A 22,872-nucleotide genomic window follows, 5' to 3' on the forward strand; every position below is an offset into this window, starting at 1 on the left:
TTTTGATTTAATGTAATATACAATTTTATTTACTCTTGCAATATAATCTAAAATATATGTATATATAACTAATAATAATAATAATAATATTGTTTATTTATTTAATAATAATTGTTTTAATATAATTTTATATTGGTTATAAAACAAAAGGAAATTTGAAAATATATTACTTAGACCGTCTTTGTACAATACATATTGCAATATATATACGTGTGTGTGTATGTATAATTCTTTTAATTTTATGGACAGTATACAATGTATTTTAAATTTGTTATGCTTTGAATTATAATTTTTAATAAATTTTGATGGTGGTAGTAGTATTTTTTATATATGTGTTTACTTTACTTTTTTTGTTTTTGTTCTAAAATTGAATTTTTATATATTTTATTTTTTGGGTTAAATCTTCTTATGTTCAATCTAATATACTACTACTGAAAGGCATACTAATCATCTTTAGTTTTTGTTTTTCTCCTTTAAAAATATATTTTTTCAAAGTCTCATACACACAAAACATAAGCTGCAAATGGGAAACAATTTTCATTGAATTGTAAGAGATGGCGAAAGAGAATAAATAGAAAAACAAGATAAATAACAACAAAGCACAAAAGATAAGGATTTTTTTTTTTTCAAAAAATTGATAAGGGGCAGACACTCGTTTCATATTCGCTTTAAATATTTCCATATAGGACTTAAAATATATATATATGCTCTATACTAAATACAACAAAACCTTTTCGAATAAGTTATTATCAAACAAAAATTGTTTTAAATTTTATTGTGGATTCTTAAAAGCACTTTTATTAATTTGATACTATTGAAAAATTGCAAACAACATAATTATTCCATAATTCGGTATATATCAACAACATATATATGTGTGTATATGTATTTCTTATATTGCAATGACAAAAATGTATTTCGAATACATGAAGAAAACTTCTTCCAAATGTTTGTATATGTATGATTATAGCATGATTATGAGGGCGAAAATGGTAAATAAGAATATAAATATATTATCAACATTTACATTTTGTTATCATATGGCATACAAATATATAATGCGGTAGATAAATAATAATGACAAATATATTCATTCTATTTAAATTTAAAAAAAAATCATATAGTTTTAAAAACATTGTCGCCGATTTATTTAAGGTGACCATTTACCAGTTATTCGGATGCTACTATTCTGCAAAAATATGCGTCTCATATTTAAACTCTCTTGCAGGGATTCTGTCGTTTGATATTGTTGCTCCGCCATGTAAAACACTATTTTGTATTTGCTATATTAAATACGGGACCAATACGCAAAAATACACGCCTAAGGACACTTCGTAATTCCAATTTCATATCAAAGCACATCATTTCACACAATAGTGTATAGTAATTGGAAACGTGGGTGGCAAACTGAAATAAGAAAGAAATAACAGAGTGTAACAATTTTTATCTCATTGTGGATATTTTTACAATATGCTATAAAAATTTAAATTTCATAAATAGTATGGTCCTAATCCTCCGTGACCTTATAAAATGAAAAACAGATATTGATACATTTTTAGCCTCGGCCGAACATAAAAAGAATACACGATGATCCAGACCATGGCGGGGTGGAGGCAGAGGGTTGTAACCAGCTACAGAGAAGTACTCAGCAACAGCAGCGTTGCCGCTGATTTTTTTGAAAAAGAGCCGAACAATATTTTGCGGCAAAAAATGTTCAATGCTACCATTTTGTTCTAGAAGAGGATCGTATTCTCTTCTCTGCGTTTAGCTTTGGATACAATGGTTCATTAAGTCTTCTGCGTCAACTATTTTAAAAATTGATTTGTGTTCATCACCCTTCAATAAACTATGCAATGATTGAAATTCGGTCATCCGTATTCTTTATAATGAAGCTAATTGGTCCATATTTATATGTAGCCCCCCATATAAACCAGTCCCCAGATTTGACTTTTTGATCCCATGGAGAAACAAATTTAATTTGATCTTTATAAACCGATCAAGTATGAATGTAGTACTTAATCTGCCCTCTTTATTTAACATATACTCCATGTGGACTATCTTACAATTCTTCGTCTCTTGAAAAATGAGCCAAATTTGGAGCCAAATTGAAAATGAGCCAGAAGCTCAAAAGAGAGTCAATTTGGATCTTTAGGGCCAGTAACGGAAACGCTGATCGGCAGGTCATATTACATTACAGAAGCAAGAAACACAATTTTAGTTAAAATGTTACACTCAAGCACATCAATAGTAAATTGCTGTCCGATTCCATGTTTAGCTCAATGAAAAGGGACCTCCTTTTCATAGCCCAGTCACAAAAATCTTCCAAATTTAAAAAAAAGATTTCTTTGAAGTTTTCGATCATATTTTTGAGGTTATTTTAAAATTTTGTGTTATTTCTATAGAAAATGTGTGAAGAGGTATTCTCTAATGGGAAATATTTGAGATTATTTTCAATAGAAATAAAAATTTTTTCAAAATTTTATTTCTATAGAAAATTTTGTCAAAATTTTATTTCTATAGAAAATTTTGTCAAAATTTTATTTCTATAGAAAATTTTGTCAAAATTTTATTTCTATAGAAAATTTTGTAAAAATTTTATTTTTATAGAAAATTTTGTCAAAATTTTATTTCCAAAGATTTTTTTATTTCAATAGAAAATCTGTGAAGAGGTATTCTCTAATGGGAAATATTTGAGATTATTTTCCATTGAAATAAAATTTTGTCAAAATTATATTTTATGATTTTTATCTCATAATCTCGGCTGTAGGTCTATAAATTAAACTCGAAATTGTTGGTTTCTAGTTTTTTATTTTCCGATATTTCGGGTTACTTCGTCAGACCGTTTTCAAGGCTACAAATTACAAAATTAAACAAGTTAATTACAAAATTCACAAATTAAAGTCAAACTATTGTCATTTACATTTTAACCGCTGTCTTGTTACTTCGCTGTCTGGTTTTCTACTGGTGATCACTTTCTCCTGTGTTTTTGTATCGTATGTCGATATATTCTCGCGCAGTTCTCAATATCTTTTTTATAGTTTATTCTCTCGTTAGTGGGAGTGTTAATTATGTGTAACATTTCCAGAGTAAATCTTCGTCTGTAGTTGTTTTCCTTGCATAGGATTTCTACGTTATTAAAGTTAGGTTTGTGACCAGTCAATGTACAGTGGGCCGCAAGTGCTGTTTTTTGTTCCATTGGTTTGTCTGTTATTTTTATATCCGATTTATGTGAAGACAATCTTGTTTTTAATTTTGTCATTGTCGTACCAATATATGTCTTTTGGCATAAGTTGGATTTGTCACCGTTGCATTTTATCTTATATACTACGTTGTGTTGGTCTTCATTCTTAATTTTTGTTTTTATTTTACTAAATAATCCGTTGACAGTGTTTGTAGTTTTTAACGCGAGTTGATATTTTTCTTTATTGTATATGTCAGACTTGGACAGTCTCTCGGAGAAGTTTGGTATATATGTCACTGGTTTGTATATTTTTGAATCCTTTTTCTTGGTCAATTCTCGGTTGTTGTGTAGGTTGGCTTTTACTTTCGATAAGAGTTGATATATCGTTCGTTGTGGGAAATTGTTGTCTTGGAGAATTCGTTTAATTTTATTTTCATTTTCAGAATGAAATTCTGGATCACTAATATTAAATATCCTTCGTATGAAATTTGTCGCTGTATTGATTATTATACGTTTACTGTGCTTAGAGTAAAAATTGAGCAGTCTCCCAGAAGCCGTTGGTTTTTGGTACCAATTTAGTCTCAGTTGGTTTCCTTGTCTATGTATTATTACGTCAAGATATGGTAGTTTATTGTCCTGTTCTAATTCCTTTGTAAATTGAATTTGTCTATTAAATGAGTTTAAGGCCTTTAGTGTTTCGTCGACTTCTGATGCCTTTATGATTGCGAAGATGTCATCTACGTATTTTGTTAATATCGGTGGTTTAGTAATATTTTTAAATACTTCGTCTAAAAGTTCCTCCATAATAATGTCTGCTACAATTGGTGAAGCAGGGGAACCCATTGGCATACCTTTTAATTGCTCATAAATCTTGTCCTCAAATTTAAAATATCTGGTGTCCTTGATACAAAATGTGATTAAATCTATGAATAAATCCTTCGTCATGTTCGTATACTGCTCAATTATGGTCCATTTTCTTTCAATCGTCTGAATTGCTAGCTTTACCGCAATGCTTGGAAATAATGACACCACGTCAAAGGATATTAAAACTTCATCATCTTCAATCGTCATATTTTCCAATCTTGTCTTAAAATTCGCAGAGTCCTTAACATTATATTTAGAGTCAAGTGTTATATTTCTTAATATACCTACTATGTATTTACATAAATTGTACGATGGCGAGTCTATCGAAGAACAAATAGGTCTTAATGGTGTGCTCTCCTTATGTATTTTTGGAAGTCCGTAAATCCTTGGAGCTACTGCGGTCCTGCTTGTCAACTTGTTTTTCTCTTGTTCGGTAATAATATTGAGATTGTAAAGTTTTTCCACTAATTTGTTGTTCTTCGTTTGGAGTCTAGAGGTGGGATCAATTTTTATTCGTTTGTACGTACACATATCGTGTAATATTTCTTTCATCTTTAGATCATAGTCAATTTTATTCATTGCAACCGTTTTTCCCCCTTTGTCAGCACTAAGAATTAGAATGTCATCATTTTCCTTTAAATATCGTCGTGTCTGTACCACTGTGCTTGATATGTATTTATCTCTTAAGCTCATTTGTGATCTTCGTAAATGATCGTTTATCAATGTTGTCAATTTTGTTCTCGCCATCTCTTGTTCCTCTCTGCTCTCAATTGTCTGTACACAATCTTCTCCTTCGGCGATAACTTGTAATAGTGGAAAACTTTTATTGTTGTGCGGGAGAGTATGTTTTGGACCCAGTGAGAGAATCCATTGCACTTCTCTCGGTATGTCTTTCTCTGTCTTATTCACAAACCAGTCGTTCTGAGTTCTAATGTTAAGCTGTTTTTTGTGTTGTTGTTTAAGTACATCTAGCTTTTTAATGTGTGTTGTTTTGTTCTTGTGTGTCACGCTGTTGTACAGAGTGTTTTCACTCTCCAAGTACAACGATAAATCTTGTTGTGATAAAAGCTGTGTCAGTTGAGTTTGCGCGGTTTGAATGTTTTGTCGATTTTCGTGTATTTGTTTGTGTTTATACTCTATTAGTAGTTTTAAGATTTTCATGTGAAAGTTATAGGTATACCTGTGTAATGTTCTCTCGATATTTGGCGGGATATTTTTGTTTTTGTGTGTTTTGAAAATGGTATATGTGTGTTTGGTTGCATTGTTAATGAAGTTTGGTATGATACCAGCTTTTTTGCATTTTATAAGAAATGTTATGGAACTTTTGAGATTTGCTGACTGCTTATGGCTTTTGGAGTAATTTTTAGCGACTTTATATGTGTGAGCATATAATGTCAACGGATTATTTAGTAAAACAAAAACAAAAATTAAGAATGAAGACCAACACAACGTAGTATATAAGATAAAATCCAACGGTGACAAATCCAACTTATGCCAAAAGACATATATTGGTACGACAATGACAAAATTAAAAACAAGATTGTCTTCACATAAATCGGATATAAAAACAACAGACAAACCAATGGAACAAAAAACAGCACTTGCGGCCCACTGTACATTGACTGGTCACAAACCTAACTTTAATAACGTAGAAATCCTATGCAAGGAAAACAACTACAGACGAAGATTTACTCTGGAAATGTTACACATAATTAACACTCCCACTAACGAGAGAATAAACTATAAAAAAGATATTGAGAACTGCGCGAGAATATATCGACATACGATACAAAAACACAGGAGAAAGTGATCACCAGTAGAAAACCAGACAGCGAAGTAACAAGACATCGGTTAAAATGTAAATGACAATAGTTTGACTTTAATTTGTGAATTTTGTAATTAACTTGTTTAATTTTGTAATTTGTAGCCTTGAAAACGGTCTGACGAAGTCAACCGAAATATCGGAAAATAAAAAACTAGAAACCAACAATTTCGAGTTTAATTTATAGACCTACAGCCGAGATTATGAGATAAAAATCATAAAAATTAAAATAAAAGGTCAACAATATCAACAAAAAACATAAAATTATATTTTTATAGAAAATTTTGTCAAAATTTTATTTTTATAGAAAATTTTGTCAACATTTTATTTCTATAGAAAATTTTGTCAAAATTTTATTTCTATAGAAAATTTTGTCAAAATTTTATTTCTATAGAAAATTTTGTCAAAATTTTATTTCTATAGAAAATTTTGTCAAAATTTTATTTCTATAGAAAATTTTGTCAAAATTTTATTTCTATAGAAAATTTTGTCAAAATTTTATTTCTATAGAAAATTTTGTCAAAATTTTATTTCTATAGAAAATTTTGTCAAAATTTTATTTCTATAGAAAATTTTGTCAAAATTTTATTTCTATAGAAAATTTTGTCAAAATTTTATTTCTATAGAAAATTTTGTCAAAATTTTACTTCTATAGAAAATTTTGTCAAAATTTTATTTCTATAGAAAATTTTGTCAAAATTTTATTTCTATAGAAAATTTGGTCAAAATTTTATTTATATAGAAAATGTTGTCAAAATTTTATTTCTATAGAAAATTTTGTCAAAATTTTATTTCTATAGAAAATTTTGTCAAAATTTTATTTCCATAGAAAATTTTGTCAAAATTTCATTTCGTTTTGTTTGTTATTGTTGGCTTCTCTTCAATCGTTATTGTTGTTTTTGATCTCAGCTTAAAGCCATGCAATGACTAAACTACAAGTGTAGCTTAACCAACAGAGGAAAAGTATGCTTGTCAAATTTATTTGGGCAAAGCCCTATAGACTGCAAGATGGTTGGATGTACAGCTGTTTCGGAATTACCACATTCCTCATCAGCATCCTCTACTTGCAGCAAAACTATCAACCAATTATCAGAATAAATGTCTATAGAAAATTTTGTCAAAATTTCATTTCTATAGAAAATTTTGTTTTATTTTTATAGAAAATCTGTGAAGAGGTATTCTCTAATGGGAAATATTTGAGATTATTTTCTATAGAAATAAAATTTTGTCAAAATTATATTTCTATAGAAAATTTTGTCAAAATTATATTTTTATAGAAAAATTTGTCAAAATTTTATTTCTATAGAAAATTTTGTCAAAATTTTATTTCTATAGAAAATTTTGTAAAATTTTATTTCTATAGAAAATTTTGTAAAAATTTTATTTCTATAGAAAATTTTGTAAAAAATTTATTTCTATAGAAAATTTTGTCAAAATTTTATTTCCAAAGAATTTTGTTTTTATTTCAATAGAAAATCTGTGAAAATGTATTCTCTAATGGGAAATATTTGAGATTATTTTCTATAGAAATAAAATTTCGTCAAAATTATATTTCTATAGAAAATTTTGTCAAAATTTTATTTTTATAGAAAATTTTGTCAAAATTTTATTTTTATAGAAAATTTTGTCAAAATTTTATTTTTATAGAAAATTTTGTCAAAATTTTATTTCTATAGAAAATTTTGTCAAAATTTTATTTCTATAGAAAATTTTGTCAAAATTTTATTTCTATAGAAAATTTTGTTTTATTTCTATAGAAAATCTGTGAAGAGGTATTCTCTAATGGGAAATATTTGAGATTATATTGGGTGATGAAAAGCTTATGAAAAAAATATTTAAAAAATGTTATACTCTTACCCTTGCATCAGCCATTTTAAGTAACCTCGTCAATATCAACAACAACAGTGATGTCCATGCATCACGATGTGCTTCGCTTTGCAAACTTAAGAAATAAGTCAAGGCTTCTTTACAAACTTGCACCAATTCCAACTCTATTCCCGGCCAATCGCTACGTCTATTCTCATCGCCATACATTTTAAAGAATATACGCAGGACACAAGCCAAAGATGCTGTTTCCTGTTTAAGCAAATTTGGTTTTATAGAACCTTTAAATCCGGCACGCCATAAAATATTTCGCTGTTCTTGATCGGCATTGAAACGTTTTGCAAAACGATGTGATTGCATTAGACAATCAGCCAAGGTAAGTAATTGGCGTGTTCGCAAATAACTGTACATGCCTTGCTCCTCACGTTGACAATCAAGTATAGGATGTGTTGCGCAATTACCGGTCAAATCTGCGGCGGCCTGCGCCAGAGTTTCGGCATCTTCTTTGCGTGAGGTAGCAGGGAAGAATATTATATTATCTACAGTTTGTATAAGTTCCAGCTGAACCACACATTTAATATTTAGACTTTCGAATAGTGCAGGATTTTGAGGAACAACAGGAACTTGGGTATTGTGTTGATGATGTTGTGAATGAGTTTCTTCGTCAAAACTTCCTGTATGACTATAAACGGAATGTTGAGAATACGAACGATTCAACGAATCACCCCCACTACGGGGATGCGAATTTTTTCTCTGATTTGATGCATGCTGTTGATTTTGCATGGAATGCGAAGTATGTTGTTGTTGTTGTAGTTGCATTTGAATTTGTTGTTGCTGTTGGGGATTTGGCCGCCATGTTAATAGTTCACCGGGCAAAGTAGCATTGAAAATGTCCAAAATGCATTGACAAGTTTTGTCCCAAGTGGCTTCATTGAATTTAAAGCCATTAGATATCACCAAATTTTCCAAACAGTTTGTACCAGATCTAGCTAACTGTTCATTATTCTGCTGCACGCACCAATGCAACTGTGCAAAGAGATCTTCTAACAGCAAATGGCCTAATACATCAAAGTATTGTGTGAAGACATCTATAATGGCATATAATGCATGATTACATGTTGTGGTCATCCATTCGGACTTCTCCGTAACATGCTCAGGTAGCTTCATGTTATCAAATATTCGAAAAATAACATTAAACAAATCCTTCCACCAGTTTGGTTTGAAGCTATCACCATGAGTTTTCACAATTTCAAAAAGGACGGTAAGAGCTCGAGTCCGGACATCCAATTTGCAGCGGTTTACCACACACGACAATGAGAATAGCATGGGGAACCAACCACGCACCCAAACACGATCTTCTTCAGCAACAGATATATCATTTTCCATGCCAGCATGTTCAGCAAATAGTTGCGGTGATTCATGCACGCAAAGGGCACAAGTTCTAACCAAACGAATTGCTTCCATACTCGTATCACCACCGTAGCGTGCATTACAAGCGAATTCCGATAGACATTTTACTGCATCTTGGAATGAGTCAACCATAATGGCAAATTGTTTTTGATACAATTCCCCAATTATCTTGCTGGTGGTTTGGAAAGCCAATTCAACTATTGCTTCCTCGTGATCTCCAGCCGCCAAATGAAATATAGAGAAAATATTCTTCCAACCCGATTTAATATTGCGGGCCTGTGAATTTACCATTTGAGCTATACAACGAACTACCATATCACGAATTGCTGGGGATGGATTCTTTTTCATAATGTGTTCAAACGGCCGCAAGAAATCCTTTTGAAAACGGAAGTTTGCAAATTCTCCTTTTTCCATAAATTTCATCGAAAGTTGGCGCAATGAATCCAAAGCAAAGAATGATATTTCCTCATTCATGTTGCAGCCTACTGTATTGAAATGTTCACCCAAGACTTGCCAAATACGAGACCATTGCAAACGTATACGCTCCATGTTGTAATAGGAAATTTCTACAATTTTCTGCAGCGAAAACATCCGTGGCTGTGTATTCTGCAATTCTTCGACGGAAACCTAAAAGGAATCGGAGAAAACCAAATTTGAACAAATGGACTTACATTATGAGAAATATTACTCACTTGACACAAAGCCTTGACAAAATCAACGATTGCATCACCATCTAAACGAATTGAGCCCGTAAATATACGATCAACAGCCACCACTACACTTTGGCTGCTAGTCTGCCCAATATGTTCCTTTACACTAGGATTCAATGAATCTTTAAGAGTCGTTTGAGCTCCGGATAAATATTTGGGTCGAACTCCAGTACCAATGAGTTGGGCCAACTCTAACTGACTAATGCATTTTACAATGTCTAGCCAACTGGAACCCAAGTAATTACCATCAGTGTGAGCCACCATAATCAATGTTTTAATGGTGTCAATATTTTTCGCTTTCATCTCATTGATTGGGGAATTAGCGGTCAGTAATGTAAACCTAGCCAACGCCTGGACGTAGGCATCACGTTCCAAAGTCATGTGAAAAATACAAGCAATACGTATAGCACAACGTATACCATCTAAGCAAAGGCATGCAATTTCGGGGTCATCACAGTCCTGCAAACCAACTGAGAATGCTGCCAAAAATGGTGTCCAAGCCATTTTGAACATAGGCCTCACATGCTCCAAATGTTTGGCAGATGTAAAAGGCGATTTTACATGGGAAACAGACTCCATTAAATTTTTTGCCGTTGTGGAAATGGCTTCCATTTCCATGTTCCATAGAAGTTTGCGTCTCTTTTCATTGGCAATAATTTGTTTACCTGGCTTATTTACCACAGTATTCTTCATTTTGATTTCATGACCAGCTATCTCATCATAAATAGAAGATAGATACTCCACTGGTAAGTCGTCGCGGCTATCGCTAATGCCCTGATTCAGTTTGATATATTGTTCCTTTGTCATTTTATTTTTAACTTGAGGAGAATGCAAATCTGTGGTCAGCATAATAATGGAGAAGGCCAACACATAAACTGTATCGGCCGATTGGAATAATGGATTATTCGGATTACACTCGCAATAACGACTAGCAAATTTTTCCATGAGACGATCAATTTTCTGTGCCTCTCCGGGTAAACGAAACTCTTCCAAAAGCATTCTGAGGGCTGCTACCACTTCAAGTGTGTGAAATTCAAAGGCATCTATATACTCGCACATAACCTCTTTAGAGTGATCATCATTTTCACCTATGTAATTTCCAATTATGGTTTTATCTAAACGTTCATCCTCGTGTAGCCATTTCGCTATATCCTTCGGTGTGGGACCCAACAACTGCTTATCTTGTAAAAATTGGATGCCTTTTTTAGGCTTTCGATTGAAAAGCTCTATACCCTGCTCCATTACTTCTTTTCGCATCTTTCTTTCCTCCAAAGCTTCGGGTAAATCGAGAACCTCATTATTTTTAACACTTCCATAGGAATTCAAACTATGACTGGAACCCCCATGAATGGAACGAACTCCTACTGTATTGGTGTGGGACACGGCATCAGTATTATCTGTAGGAGATTGTAAATCATTGGAATGCATTGATTTGTTATGCGCCGCTGTGCCTTCATGGGCATTAAGAGAAGGCATATTAGGGTTAACATAAAGATCTTGGCTCCACTCTACCATGCACTTTAAGATGGATACCAAACATTCGAGTCCTCGTATGCGCATTGATTTCTCCTCCATGGGATTAGCCCCCAGTTCTAGAGCTTGTCGACCTTGAGCTATTTTCGATAAATCATTGACAAGTCGTTCAAACAAATTGGCAGCTTGAAAATCACAATCATAATTAACGTAGATATCGACCACGCTCTGGGCATCGGCACAAATCCTATTCAAAGCCTGAATGACCATCCATTTATGTTCAAATGAACTAGACGTTGCTTCCAAAATATTTAAAAAGATCTCTTTAAAGAATACTTCTATTTGTTTTTTCAAATGTATCTTGAAGTTGGAGAGTAGTGCAACAAAAATGGAAAGAGACAATTCGAAGACTTCCGGCACCAAGCTGACACCATTTTTAGATAAGGCAACACACAAATACTGCTTAATGGCCATGATAAACATTTCATTTGATCGAAAAACTGGACCGGCATTTTGTAAAATGGACAATAGCAAACGCAATGACAATACTTTAGATCTTAATTCGTGAGACTTAGGATCTGGATGACCACCCTCGGGTAAAGGTTTCATAGATAATTTACACAATGCTCTAAAGACCAGAAATGCGTCCTTTTGCAAGACATGTGTAAATTTGGCTGTAACAACGGCATCGTTTTCACTGTGTATTTCAACACTCTCTTCTGAATTGTGTTTAATGCTTTCCGATACTGAAATGTTATTATTACTATTTTCAGATGCCGATGTGGACAAATTGTTGGTGCTACTGGTTTTATTATTATTATTGATGCTAATATTTTTTGTTGACTCTCCGTCATCAGTGATTGTGATGCTGACATTGTTCTGTGTAATATCCTCCGCTTCAGTTTCTTTTAGAACTTGTACTATGGCGGCTGAAAGAAAATAAAAAAAATTAAATTTTATTTTCGAACAATTCTTCATTTTTGTTTTCAAGATTATAATGCATTCAATATTAAATATTTATAGAAATATTTAACCAATTGATTAATTCGTATTTTGAAGAGAGATTCGGAAATAGTTTTTTCAAGCCTTTCTTGAATAGGTACATCCATAGGAAGAAGGCAGCTGATCAGTCCCCGGCATGGAGTAGTAAAACAATTTTTTTTTGCAGAAAAAGTCAGCTAAAAAACAACTGCTGTTATGTTCGTATAATTTTTAGTATCTAAATTGTTACCCAAGGTTTTTTTTATGTAGTTATTTATATTTATTGTGAAAACCAACCAAGCCTATAGGCCAATAAAAGACGGCTACAAAAATACTACAAAAATAACGTATTACTACATAAACATCATCGGCAATATTTATACTTTCTTATAATGTGGGATTTTAATTGTATTAGCTTTAATTGTATTAACTTATTTATTTTTATACCCACCACCATAGGATGGGGGGTATATTAACTTTGTCATTCCGTTTGTAACACATCGAAATATTGCTCTAAGACCCCATAAAGTATATATATTCTGGGTCGTGGTGAAATTCTGAGTCGATCTGAGCATGTCCGTCCGTCCGTCCGTCCATCCGTCTGTGGAAATCATGCTAACTTTCGAACGAAACAAGCTATCGACTTGAAACTTGGCACAAGTAGTTGTTATTGATGTAGGTCGGATAGTATTGCAAATGGGCCATATCGGTCCACTTTTACGTATAGCCCCCATATAAACGGACCCCAAAATTTGGCTTGCGATGCCTTTAAGAGAAGCAAATTTCATCCGATCCGGCTGAAATTTGGTACATGGTGTTAGTATATGGTCTCTAACAACCATGCAAAAATTGGTCCACATCGGTCCATAATTATATATAGTCCCCATATAAACCGATCCCCCGATTTGGCTTGCGAGGCCCCTAAGAGAAGCAAATTTCATCCGATCCGGCTGAAATTTGGTACATGGTGTCAGTATATGGTCTTTAACAACCATGCCAAAACTGGTCCACATCGGTCCATAATTATATATAGCCCCCATATAAACCGATCCCCCGATTTGGCTTGCGAGGCCTCTAAGAGAGGCAAATTTCATCCGATCTGGCTGAAATTTGGTACATGGTGTTAGTATATAGTCTCTAACAACCATGCAAAAATTGGTCGACATCGGTTCATAATTATATATAGCCCCCATATAAACCGATCCCCCGATTTGGCTTGCCAGGCCTCTAAGAGAAGCAAATTTCATCCGATCTGGCGGAAATTTGGTACATGGTGTTAGTATATGGTCTCTAACAACCATGCAAAAATTGGTCGACATCGGTTCATAATTATATATAGCCCCCATATAAACCGATCCCCCGATTTGGCTTGCGAGGCCTCTAAGAGAAGCAAATTTCATCCGATCCGGCTGAAATTTGGAACGTGATGTTAGTATATGGTCTCTAACAACCATGCAAAAATTGGTCCACATCGGTTCATAATTATATATAGCCCCATATAAACCGATCACCAGATTTGACCTCCGGAACCTCTTGGAAGACCAAAATTCATCTGATTCAGTTGAAATTTGGTACGTGGTGTTAATGGCCTCAAACTCCCATGCAAAAATTGGTCAATATCGGTCCATAATTATATATAGGCCCCATATAAATCGATCCCCAGATTTGACCTCCAGAGAAGAGCAAAATTCTTCCCATTCGGTTGGAATTTGGTACGTGATGTTAGTATATGGTATCCAACAACCATGCAGGAATTGGTTCCTATCAGTCCATAATTATATATAGCTCCCATATAAACCAATCCCCAGATTTGACCTCCGGTGCCTTTTGGAGAAGCAAAATTCATCCGATCTGCTTGAAATTTGGTACGTGGTGGTAGTATATGATATTTAACAACCATGCCAAAAGTGGTCCATATCAGTCCATAATCGTACATAGCCCCATATAAACCGATCCCGAGATTTGGTTTTGGAACCTCTTGGAGGAGCAAATTTCATCCGAGTGAGTTGAAATTTGGTACATTGTGCTAGTATATGGTCGTTAACAACCATGCCTAACTAGGTCCATATCGGTCTATAGTTATACATGGCCCTCAGATAAATCGATCCCCAATCACACAAAAATTGGTCCATATCAAGTTCATAATTGTATATAGCCCCCATATAAGCGATCCCCATATTTCAATTCTAGCTCTCTACGTACAAAAAGTCCATATCGATTCGTAATTATTTGTAGACTTAACTATACATAACTTTTTTTGTCTAATATATACCATGTATGGACTAAATCACAATTTAGAAAACGATGTTAAGAAGTTTTAAGATACCACAACCCAAGTAATTCGATTGTGGATGATAGTCTTTCGTAGAAGTTTCTACGCAATCCATGGTGGTGGGTACATAAGATTCGGCCTGGCCGAACTTGCGGCCGTATATACTTGTTTATATGTACTTTTTGTATAGTCCTGCCCTATACCTCCCTTAAACGCTTCTAAATGTAATCAGCAAACATTTTGCTAACTTTTTGGCTTTCGTTTGTTTGTTTCAACAAATGTCCTGTTTCTGTAAATCGTACGAAACCCCATTCAAAATCCAATCACTCGGAAACGAACAAAACTGGGTGTCTATTTTTATACCCACCACCATAGAATGGTGACGGGGGTATAATAAGTTTGTCATTCCGTTTGTAACACATCGAAATATCGATTTCCGACTATATAAAGTATATATACTGTTGATCAGAGAGAAATTCTAATACCGATCTCCCGATTTTACTTCTTGGGCTACTAGAATCCGTAGTTTTTAGCCAATTTGCCTGAAATTGGAAATCTAGAGGTATTTTAGAACCATAACGATGTGTGCCACAAATGGTGAGTATCGGTCCATGTTTTGGTATAGCCCCCATGTAAACCGATAGCCCGATTTTACTTTTTGGGCTTATAGAAACCGTAATTTTTATCCAATTTGAATGAAATTAGAAATTTAGAAGCATTGTAGGACCACAAATACGTGTGCCGAAAATGGCGGGTATTGGTCCAAGTTTTCGCATATCCCCCATATAGACCGATATCCCGATTTTACTTCTTGGGCTTATAGAAACCGTAATTTTTATCCGATGTTCATGAATTTGAAATCTAGAATTATTTTAGGACCATAAATAGGTGCGCAGAAAATGGTGAGTATCAGTCAATGGTTTAGTATAGTCCCCATATTGACCGATCTCCCAATTTTACTTTTTGGGCTTGTGGAAACCGTAATTGTTATTCAATTTGCCTGAAATTTTTTTAGGACTATAAATAGGTGTGCTAGAAATGATTTGTTTGGGATTCTAGAAGCCGTAGTTTTTATCCAATTTGCTTGAAATTTATTTTTATTATGCATATACTAGTATTTTAGACTAACAAAAACGTGTACCGGGTTTAGTTTTTATCGGTCCATTTGGTTAGGCCGCCGATTTCACTTCTTGGGGGTATAGAAGGCGCACTGATCAAGAAATTGTTTGGAATTGAATTTTTTTTTAATTAATGGGGATGAAAATCTACAGATTTTAGATTTCAAATCAAGGAGTTATTTCATCATTCTTGCACAATTACAAGAGATGTTAATGATTCCTCTAAAACTCAAACAAAATTGATTCTTATAAATCCAGAATCTGATATAATCTTCATTGATAAAATCTTCAAATTTATCTTCGGGAAGTGTATTGGTTGAACTGATCTGCTTAAGAGAATATCTGTCATCAAACCCACCTGAAAGGAATCTATATTATTTGATTCATGGTGGTGGATATTTAAGATTCGGCCCGGCCGAACCTACTGCTGTATATACTTGAGTATTTAAAATATTTGATCTGAAATTTCATTCACTTTTTAAAAATGTTTTATTTTCTTATGACTCATATCATATACATTCGACACCTACTTCACAACAAGATATGAAGCGAATTGGCTTTAGAAATAAAAGGACCAAAATCATTGTTTCTTTTGGAATAAGAAAGAATGCTATGTTTAAGCGTAATCGAATATAAAATATAACAGTAACTGCTTTCCATTTTTATCAGACTATCTGCTGCTCTAGCAGAATATTCTGCTGTGTCTTCTAACAAATTTCTTTGGGAGCAAGTTCTTTGTCAGCAAGTTAATTAAATATTCGCTTCATGGGCGAAATTGGCATCTTTTTGCCAATTTCGTTCTTCAAATTGTTTGATGACAGTATATATGGGATAACTGAAACGATAAATTGCCTAATTTTTTAATAAAATTTTTGTAATGAAATTATACTGGCACATTATTTTAGCCCTCACCTTGGCATCTAAGAGGTTTAAATAGAAAAGTCCATATTAGAGTCTTCTGGCAAATTGGAATGATACAGGGTGGACGAAATGAAGTGCAAAGCCGGATTTTTGAGCGATTATTGGGTTTCGTGTGCTTTATGTGATAGTGCGAAGTGTTGTTGATCCCTCCACGGAAGTAATGGAACTATCGTTACATATTAAGGTAAAAACTTGGTCATGCTAAGCTTTGACCAATAGGTCTTTATGCTATGACTCATAAACTGATGCCTTATTCCCCTATTTCATACGAAATCTTCCTTTTATATTCCAAACCAAAAAAATTGATTTTAGTTCTTCAAAAGGGATGTCACTTCATATTATGTTGTCAAGTATGAAGGACGGGTGAAGGACTAGTCCATGGTGTTTATTGGACCAGTCCGAGTTCTGGTCAAAACGTATGCAAGATACCATCATTTTAAGATTGAGGGGTAACTTTGCACTTTAGGACACGACAAGCCTCCGTGTACCTGTGTTGGACAACCTCTTAAGAACGTATTTCATTTTTAGCTCCGAATCGCATCAGAAAGGAAAAACTTTTCGAATGTTTTATTGTCGAAAATTAATAGATTACTCTAACAAATGTATTTCAGTAAATGTGTGGATCTAAAAATGGAGACTCGGTACACACTAAAAAAAATATTTTTGGATTCAATCACGAAATTAATTAATCCAATTAATTTTTAATTGAAATGTGTACAATCACAGAAATGATAGTATCAAATACCAATGTCAATTAAAAATGAATTGATACTATTAATTTTTGTAATTGAATTTTGTTTTAATTAAAAAATTTGTTGAATTAATAAAATTTTAATTGAATATTTTTGAAAATTCATTTAAAATTTTAATTGGTAATATAAGAGAACATTTTTTTTGTGTACCATTGCTGTGATAGGTCCGTCAGTGGCAACGTACACCAATTTTTCGTAGGGTGCTTTATTTCGAATAAGTTTTCGTTCGATTTACAGGCATTTCAAAAGCTGTCAAGTCATAAAAAATGGGGTGCTAATCAGGTAATAACAGGTTGGCTGAAAAGTCCCCGGTCTGACACATAGATGGCGTCGCTAGTATTAAATTCATATTATGTTTATATAGTACCAACCTTCAAATGATTCGTGTCAAAATTTGACGTCTGTAAGTCAATTAGTTTGTGAGATAGAGCGTCTTTTGTGAAGCAACTTTTGTTATTGTGAAAAAATGGAAAAAAATGAATTTCGTGTTTTGATAAAATACTGTTTTCTGAAGGGAAAAAATACGGTGGAATCAAAAACTTGGTTTGATGAGTTTCCGGACTCTGCCCCAGGGAAATCAACAATAATTGATTGGTATGCAAAATTCAAGCGTGGTGAAATGAGCACGGAGGACGGTGAGAACGCAGTGGACGCCCGAAAGAGGTGGTTATCCACGAGAACATTAAAAAATCCACAAAATGACTTTGAATGACCGTAAAATGAAGTTGATCGATATAGCAGAGGCCTTAAAGATATCAAAGGAACGTGTTGATCATATCATTCATCAATATTTGGATACGCGGAAGCTCTGTGCAAAATGGGTGCCGCGCGAGCTCACATTTGACTAAAAACAACAACGTGTTGATGATTCTGAGCGGTGTTTGCAGCTGTTAACTCGTAATACACCCGAGTTTTTCCGTCGGTATGTGACAATGGATGAAACATGGCTCCATCACTACACTCCTAAGTCCAATCGACAGTCGGCTGAGTGGACAGCGACCGGTGAACCGTTTCCGAAGCGTGGAAAGACTCAAAAGTCCGCTGGCCTGTGTTTTTTGGGATGCGCATGGAATAATTTTTATCGATTATCTTGAGAAGGGAAAACCATCAACAGTGACTATTATATGGCGTTATTGGAGCGTTTGAAGGTCGAAATCGCGGAAAACGGCCCCATATGAAGAAGAAAAAAGTGTTGTTCCACCAAGACATCGCATCGTGCCACAAGTCATTGAGAACGATGGCAAAAATTCATGAATTGGGCTTCGAATTGCTTCATCACCCACCGCATTCTTTAGATCTGACACCAGCGACTTATTCTTGTTCTCGGACCTCAAAAGGATGCTCGCAGGGAAAAAATTTGGCTGCAATGAAGAGGTGATCGCCGAAACTGAGGCCTATTTTGAGGCAAAACCGAAGGTGTACTACCAAAATGGTATCAAAAAATTGGAAGGTCATTATAATCGTTGTATCGCTCTTGAAGGGAACTATGTTGAATAATAAAAACGAATTTTGACAAAAAAATGTGTTTTTCTTTGTTAGACCGGGGACTTATCAGCCAACCTGTTATATGTTAGACTTATTTTGGTCCCTCATTCGAAAAAACAGCAAAGTTTTCAAAATTTGATATGTTGTTTTCATAATAAATGTTTACACCACTTGAAATTCCAACTTTTTCCTTCTCACGAAGTCATAATTATTTTTTTCTAAATTCTATAAGCTATAAAAACTTTAATGATAACGTAAAGATTAATTTGTTTTCTTCTTTACTACTGATCATTCGAACGGACATGTAAAGTCTACGCATTATACCCATTCCCAACCAATCCATGTTCTACACATTAGTTATCAATGACAAATTAGTTATACCGATCAAACTTCCAATATTTCTCTTGGGTTTCGCATCGACCATAAACTTATAGCTAAGATATGTTCAAAAGTTAACTTCGTTCTGAAAAAACTATGTATGTTATTCTCTCGCTTCAAGTGAAACGAATGCTGGCGCATTCACTACTTATGCCACATATTTTATACGGTGTAGATGTATACGAGGGCAACGCGGTATAAACAGAAAAAAGCGCGGTATAAACAGCATTTGTTAACAGTCGATCAAAAACGCATAAGAATGAACATTTCTCAAGCTTGTTTGGATCGTTTTAAGCGAAATAAAATGGATTTTAAGAGTCGTTTCATAACGACGCCTAACCCACCACTGTACTCCAGAGACAAAAGAACAATCCAAACAATGGACTGAAGCTGGAGGAAGTGCCTCAAAGAATGCAAAAACAATTCTATCGGCTGGTAAGGTTATGGCAACGGTTTTTAGGGACTTTAAAGTATTTTATTGATTGACTATCTGCAAAAGGGTAAAATAATAAATTCAGAGTACTATTGCAACCTTTTGGATCAATTAAATGTACACATTAGAGAAAAACGTCCTGGCTTACAACACCAAAAAAATTGAATCAAGACAACGCACAAGAGTGTTTTAACAATGGTTAAAATCAACGAATTAAAGTACGAGTTGCTTGAGCACCCACCTTATTCTCCTGATTTAGCTTCCAGTGACTTTTACTTGTTCCCAAATCAAATGGAGATGCAATTACAGTTATAAACCACTATTTTGAAGGCCTTGAGGCAAACTATTTTAATCAAGGGATAGAATTTCTAGAAAAGCGTTGGACTAAGTGTATTCAAGTTTCAGGAGATTATATTGAAAAATAAAAATATTTTTGAAAAACTAGCTATCTCTTTCATTGATAGGCTAAAAAGTTTCCGAACCGCCCTTGTATATGGGGTCAAGTAGATCAACTTTGTCTAAACTTACCTCACGTTTCCATTCTCTGCCGCGTTTTGTATTCGGTAGGAATTGTAGACGGAACTATTCACGCTTTCCTACTGAAATTTTTGGATGCTCCTTTGAGCTTTATCTTGAATTTAGATGCTTTTGTGTTTTTTATGGTGTTTTGAAATCAGATAAACCATCATAACTTATTTCTTATTTCCGGTTCTTGAGTACAACAAGGACCGCTCAAATACTCATTGAACATTTCAATCATAATATTCTGGAGCGCTCGTTTGCAATTCGAGTTACCAGACTGTGTCCTTACTGTCCTTTCCTCAAGATATAAAACAATTTTCGAATAGTGTTCACGTTAAAAAAAAAAAGTTAATATCCCATTTTGTTCAGGAAGCTTAACAGTTTAGTCATTAGCAATTTCTGTCTTATATTTGTTTATTATTTTTTTTTAGAAATATGTATTGAGGATTTTGCTAGATTTTTAGATTTTATTTTATTATAGTTTTAGGATTTTAGAATTTTTCGTTTTAGTGTCTTATACTTCATTCACATCACACTTCCAAAATCCACTTTACTAGATTTCAACTGTCATTTGCCTTTTAAAAACGGGATTTCAAATCCACTATTAGTTGATTTCGAGCCTAATGTGAATGAGGTATTAGAAATTTTTGGTGTATGCAATTTATATTTTAAATAACGTTATTGTTCTACATTAATCAGTTTGATTAAATAAATAAATAAATAATTAAAACGTTGCAAGGAAATGTGGGTCAAACAATTATAAATCGCTTACCACTCAAAATTTCGTCCACTACAGCCGCCGCTACTGATTCCGGTGTCTCTTCTACCTCAATGACTGCTCCACCGTTACTGCTTTTTACACTACAACTTGCTTCTGATGCCTGGGAAGTATTTGCATCATGATTGCCATTATTGGCCGAAGCAAGGGCAGCTTGAGCTGCAACCTCATATACTTGATTCTCCATACGTGAAAAAATAACATCCAACATTTGCGTCAATGTGGCACACGCAGTTGTTTGATTTACCAAATTCTTGCTGGACAAATAAATGTCATAACATGTACGCACTGCCTGTAGTACCGTTCCCTCATGAATTTCAACATGTTGTGAAGTAACCACCGTCAGAAGGGCTTTTATAATTTGAAGCTGAACACACTCATCCGTTTGCGGGCCATTGAAGCATCCACATATTGTATTAACAATGCGATCGATAAGCAAGTGCCCTGGACTGGAAGAATCTTGGATCGCACCCGTCAAATGCCCGTATGCTATCAATTTCTCCAGACAATCCAACGCAGTCACCACAATACGAGGTGAACGACTTTTGCAAGCCAACTCAAATGGCAGAAAATACGTCTCCGCGTTAATAATGCTGGCTGCATCATTTTTTGGAAGCGGAAGAGCAGCACATGGGAGCTCGTTACCTTCTGCTATTTGACCAGCACTGATGAGTTCTGCTTTGATTTGTTCCAAAGCTGTGTCGCATGACTTTTTCAATTGTGAATTCTGGGACCGTTTAATATCCTTATCAGCAAGGATTTTCTCTAAAGCACGCACTATAAACATTTCTTTAGTTTTTGTGGAGAAACTTTGCATTATGCATCAAGGTCTTTACATATGTGTGAAATTTAATTGATAATGTGAAAAGTGGGGGCTGTCGTTGATTGGGTTGATGTGTCAATGACACACACACAACAATCTCAATTCATAGACCACAACACTTTTTCCTTTCCAGTTGTCCACTTCCTTCGAACATTTAATAAGTGTATCCCATTTTCAAAGTTTTTTACTTTAACTAGTTTAATTGAAGCTGATATATTAACAATTTCCTTTCGCTTTTATGCAAAATACAGAACCATCCACACGAAAAAATTTATCACGATTTTAAGAGAGCGAGATAAAAACGTCATCAGTATGTCAAATTTTCATAGAGGTGAGAGATTCATTTCGATAACTGGGTAGAGTTGTTACTTGCTGCCACATTGGGGGGAAAATTTTGTAAAATGTTTGTAAGTTTGTAAAATCAAATATATTTATGCAGGCCGTTACTAATAAGCCATTCACACTATAAAGTGTATATTTCTAATATCCGGAACGAACTCTTCTGTTCGAATTTATAAAAATCACATTAACCCTTTCACTACTGAAATAAACCTAGTGATAAAAACTTTTATATTTATTCTGTTTTTTACTGTACTAACAGCATGTAGAATGAAAATTGTCATTTTGGAAACCTACCTCAATTACGTCAAGAGCTATATGAGCTTGTTCTGAAAACTTGATTCTTGAATTGTGACTACCCTGCCAACATTTTTTGAATTTGGGGGCGCTTCTGAGAATCCCCACTACGTCGAAAACAGTCGTATACGATATCCAAAACTGCTCGGAAAAGCGCCGTCACTATTGAGAAGTTGTACCACGCCAAGTTACTACAAAAAAGTATCGCATGAGTGCAATTATTAGGTGCCGTTCTCGGTACATTTAGAAGGACGCCAATAAGAGCCCCTTCAAACAATCAGACAAAGTGCATTTTAAGATAGTTGTAAAAGAATCATTGTGGTCAAGTAAAACACAATTGTTTAGATGTTTATTATTTTATTAAACATTTATAAATTCTCATAAATATAACATTTATACGTCTATCACATTACATTTAACATATTTTTATGCATTAATAAAAGATTGATGTTGAGTTACAAGTTGCAAGTCATATGTTGTAGTGTCTAT

At 33.9% G+C, this 22,872-nt stretch overlaps 1 protein-coding gene across 1 annotated transcript; it reads right to left on the reverse strand.

Annotated features, from left to right (window-relative positions):
* Nucleotides 1–1,116: 1,116 nt before the first annotated feature.
* Sec71 (ADP ribosylation factor guanine nucleotide exchange factor Sec71) lies at nucleotides 1,117–22,050 on the reverse strand. The gene is made up of 4 exons (XM_075294114.1): nucleotides 20,919–22,050; nucleotides 9,794–12,213; nucleotides 7,725–9,728; nucleotides 1,117–1,407 (listed from the first exon to the last, which is right to left on the reverse strand). Exons 1-4 carry the CDS (start codon nucleotides 21,739–21,741, stop codon nucleotides 1,270–1,272), a joined length of 5,385 nt encoding a protein of 1,794 aa, XP_075150229.1. The 5' UTR covers nucleotides 21,742–22,050; the 3' UTR covers nucleotides 1,117–1,269.
* Between the last annotated feature and the right edge of the window lie 822 nt (nucleotides 22,051–22,872).

This window comes from Haematobia irritans, chromosome 2 (genome assembly GCF_050003625.1).
Source record: "Haematobia irritans isolate KBUSLIRL chromosome 2, ASM5000362v1, whole genome shotgun sequence".
In the NCBI taxonomy this organism is placed as follows: domain Eukaryota; kingdom Metazoa; phylum Arthropoda; class Insecta; order Diptera; family Muscidae; genus Haematobia; species Haematobia irritans.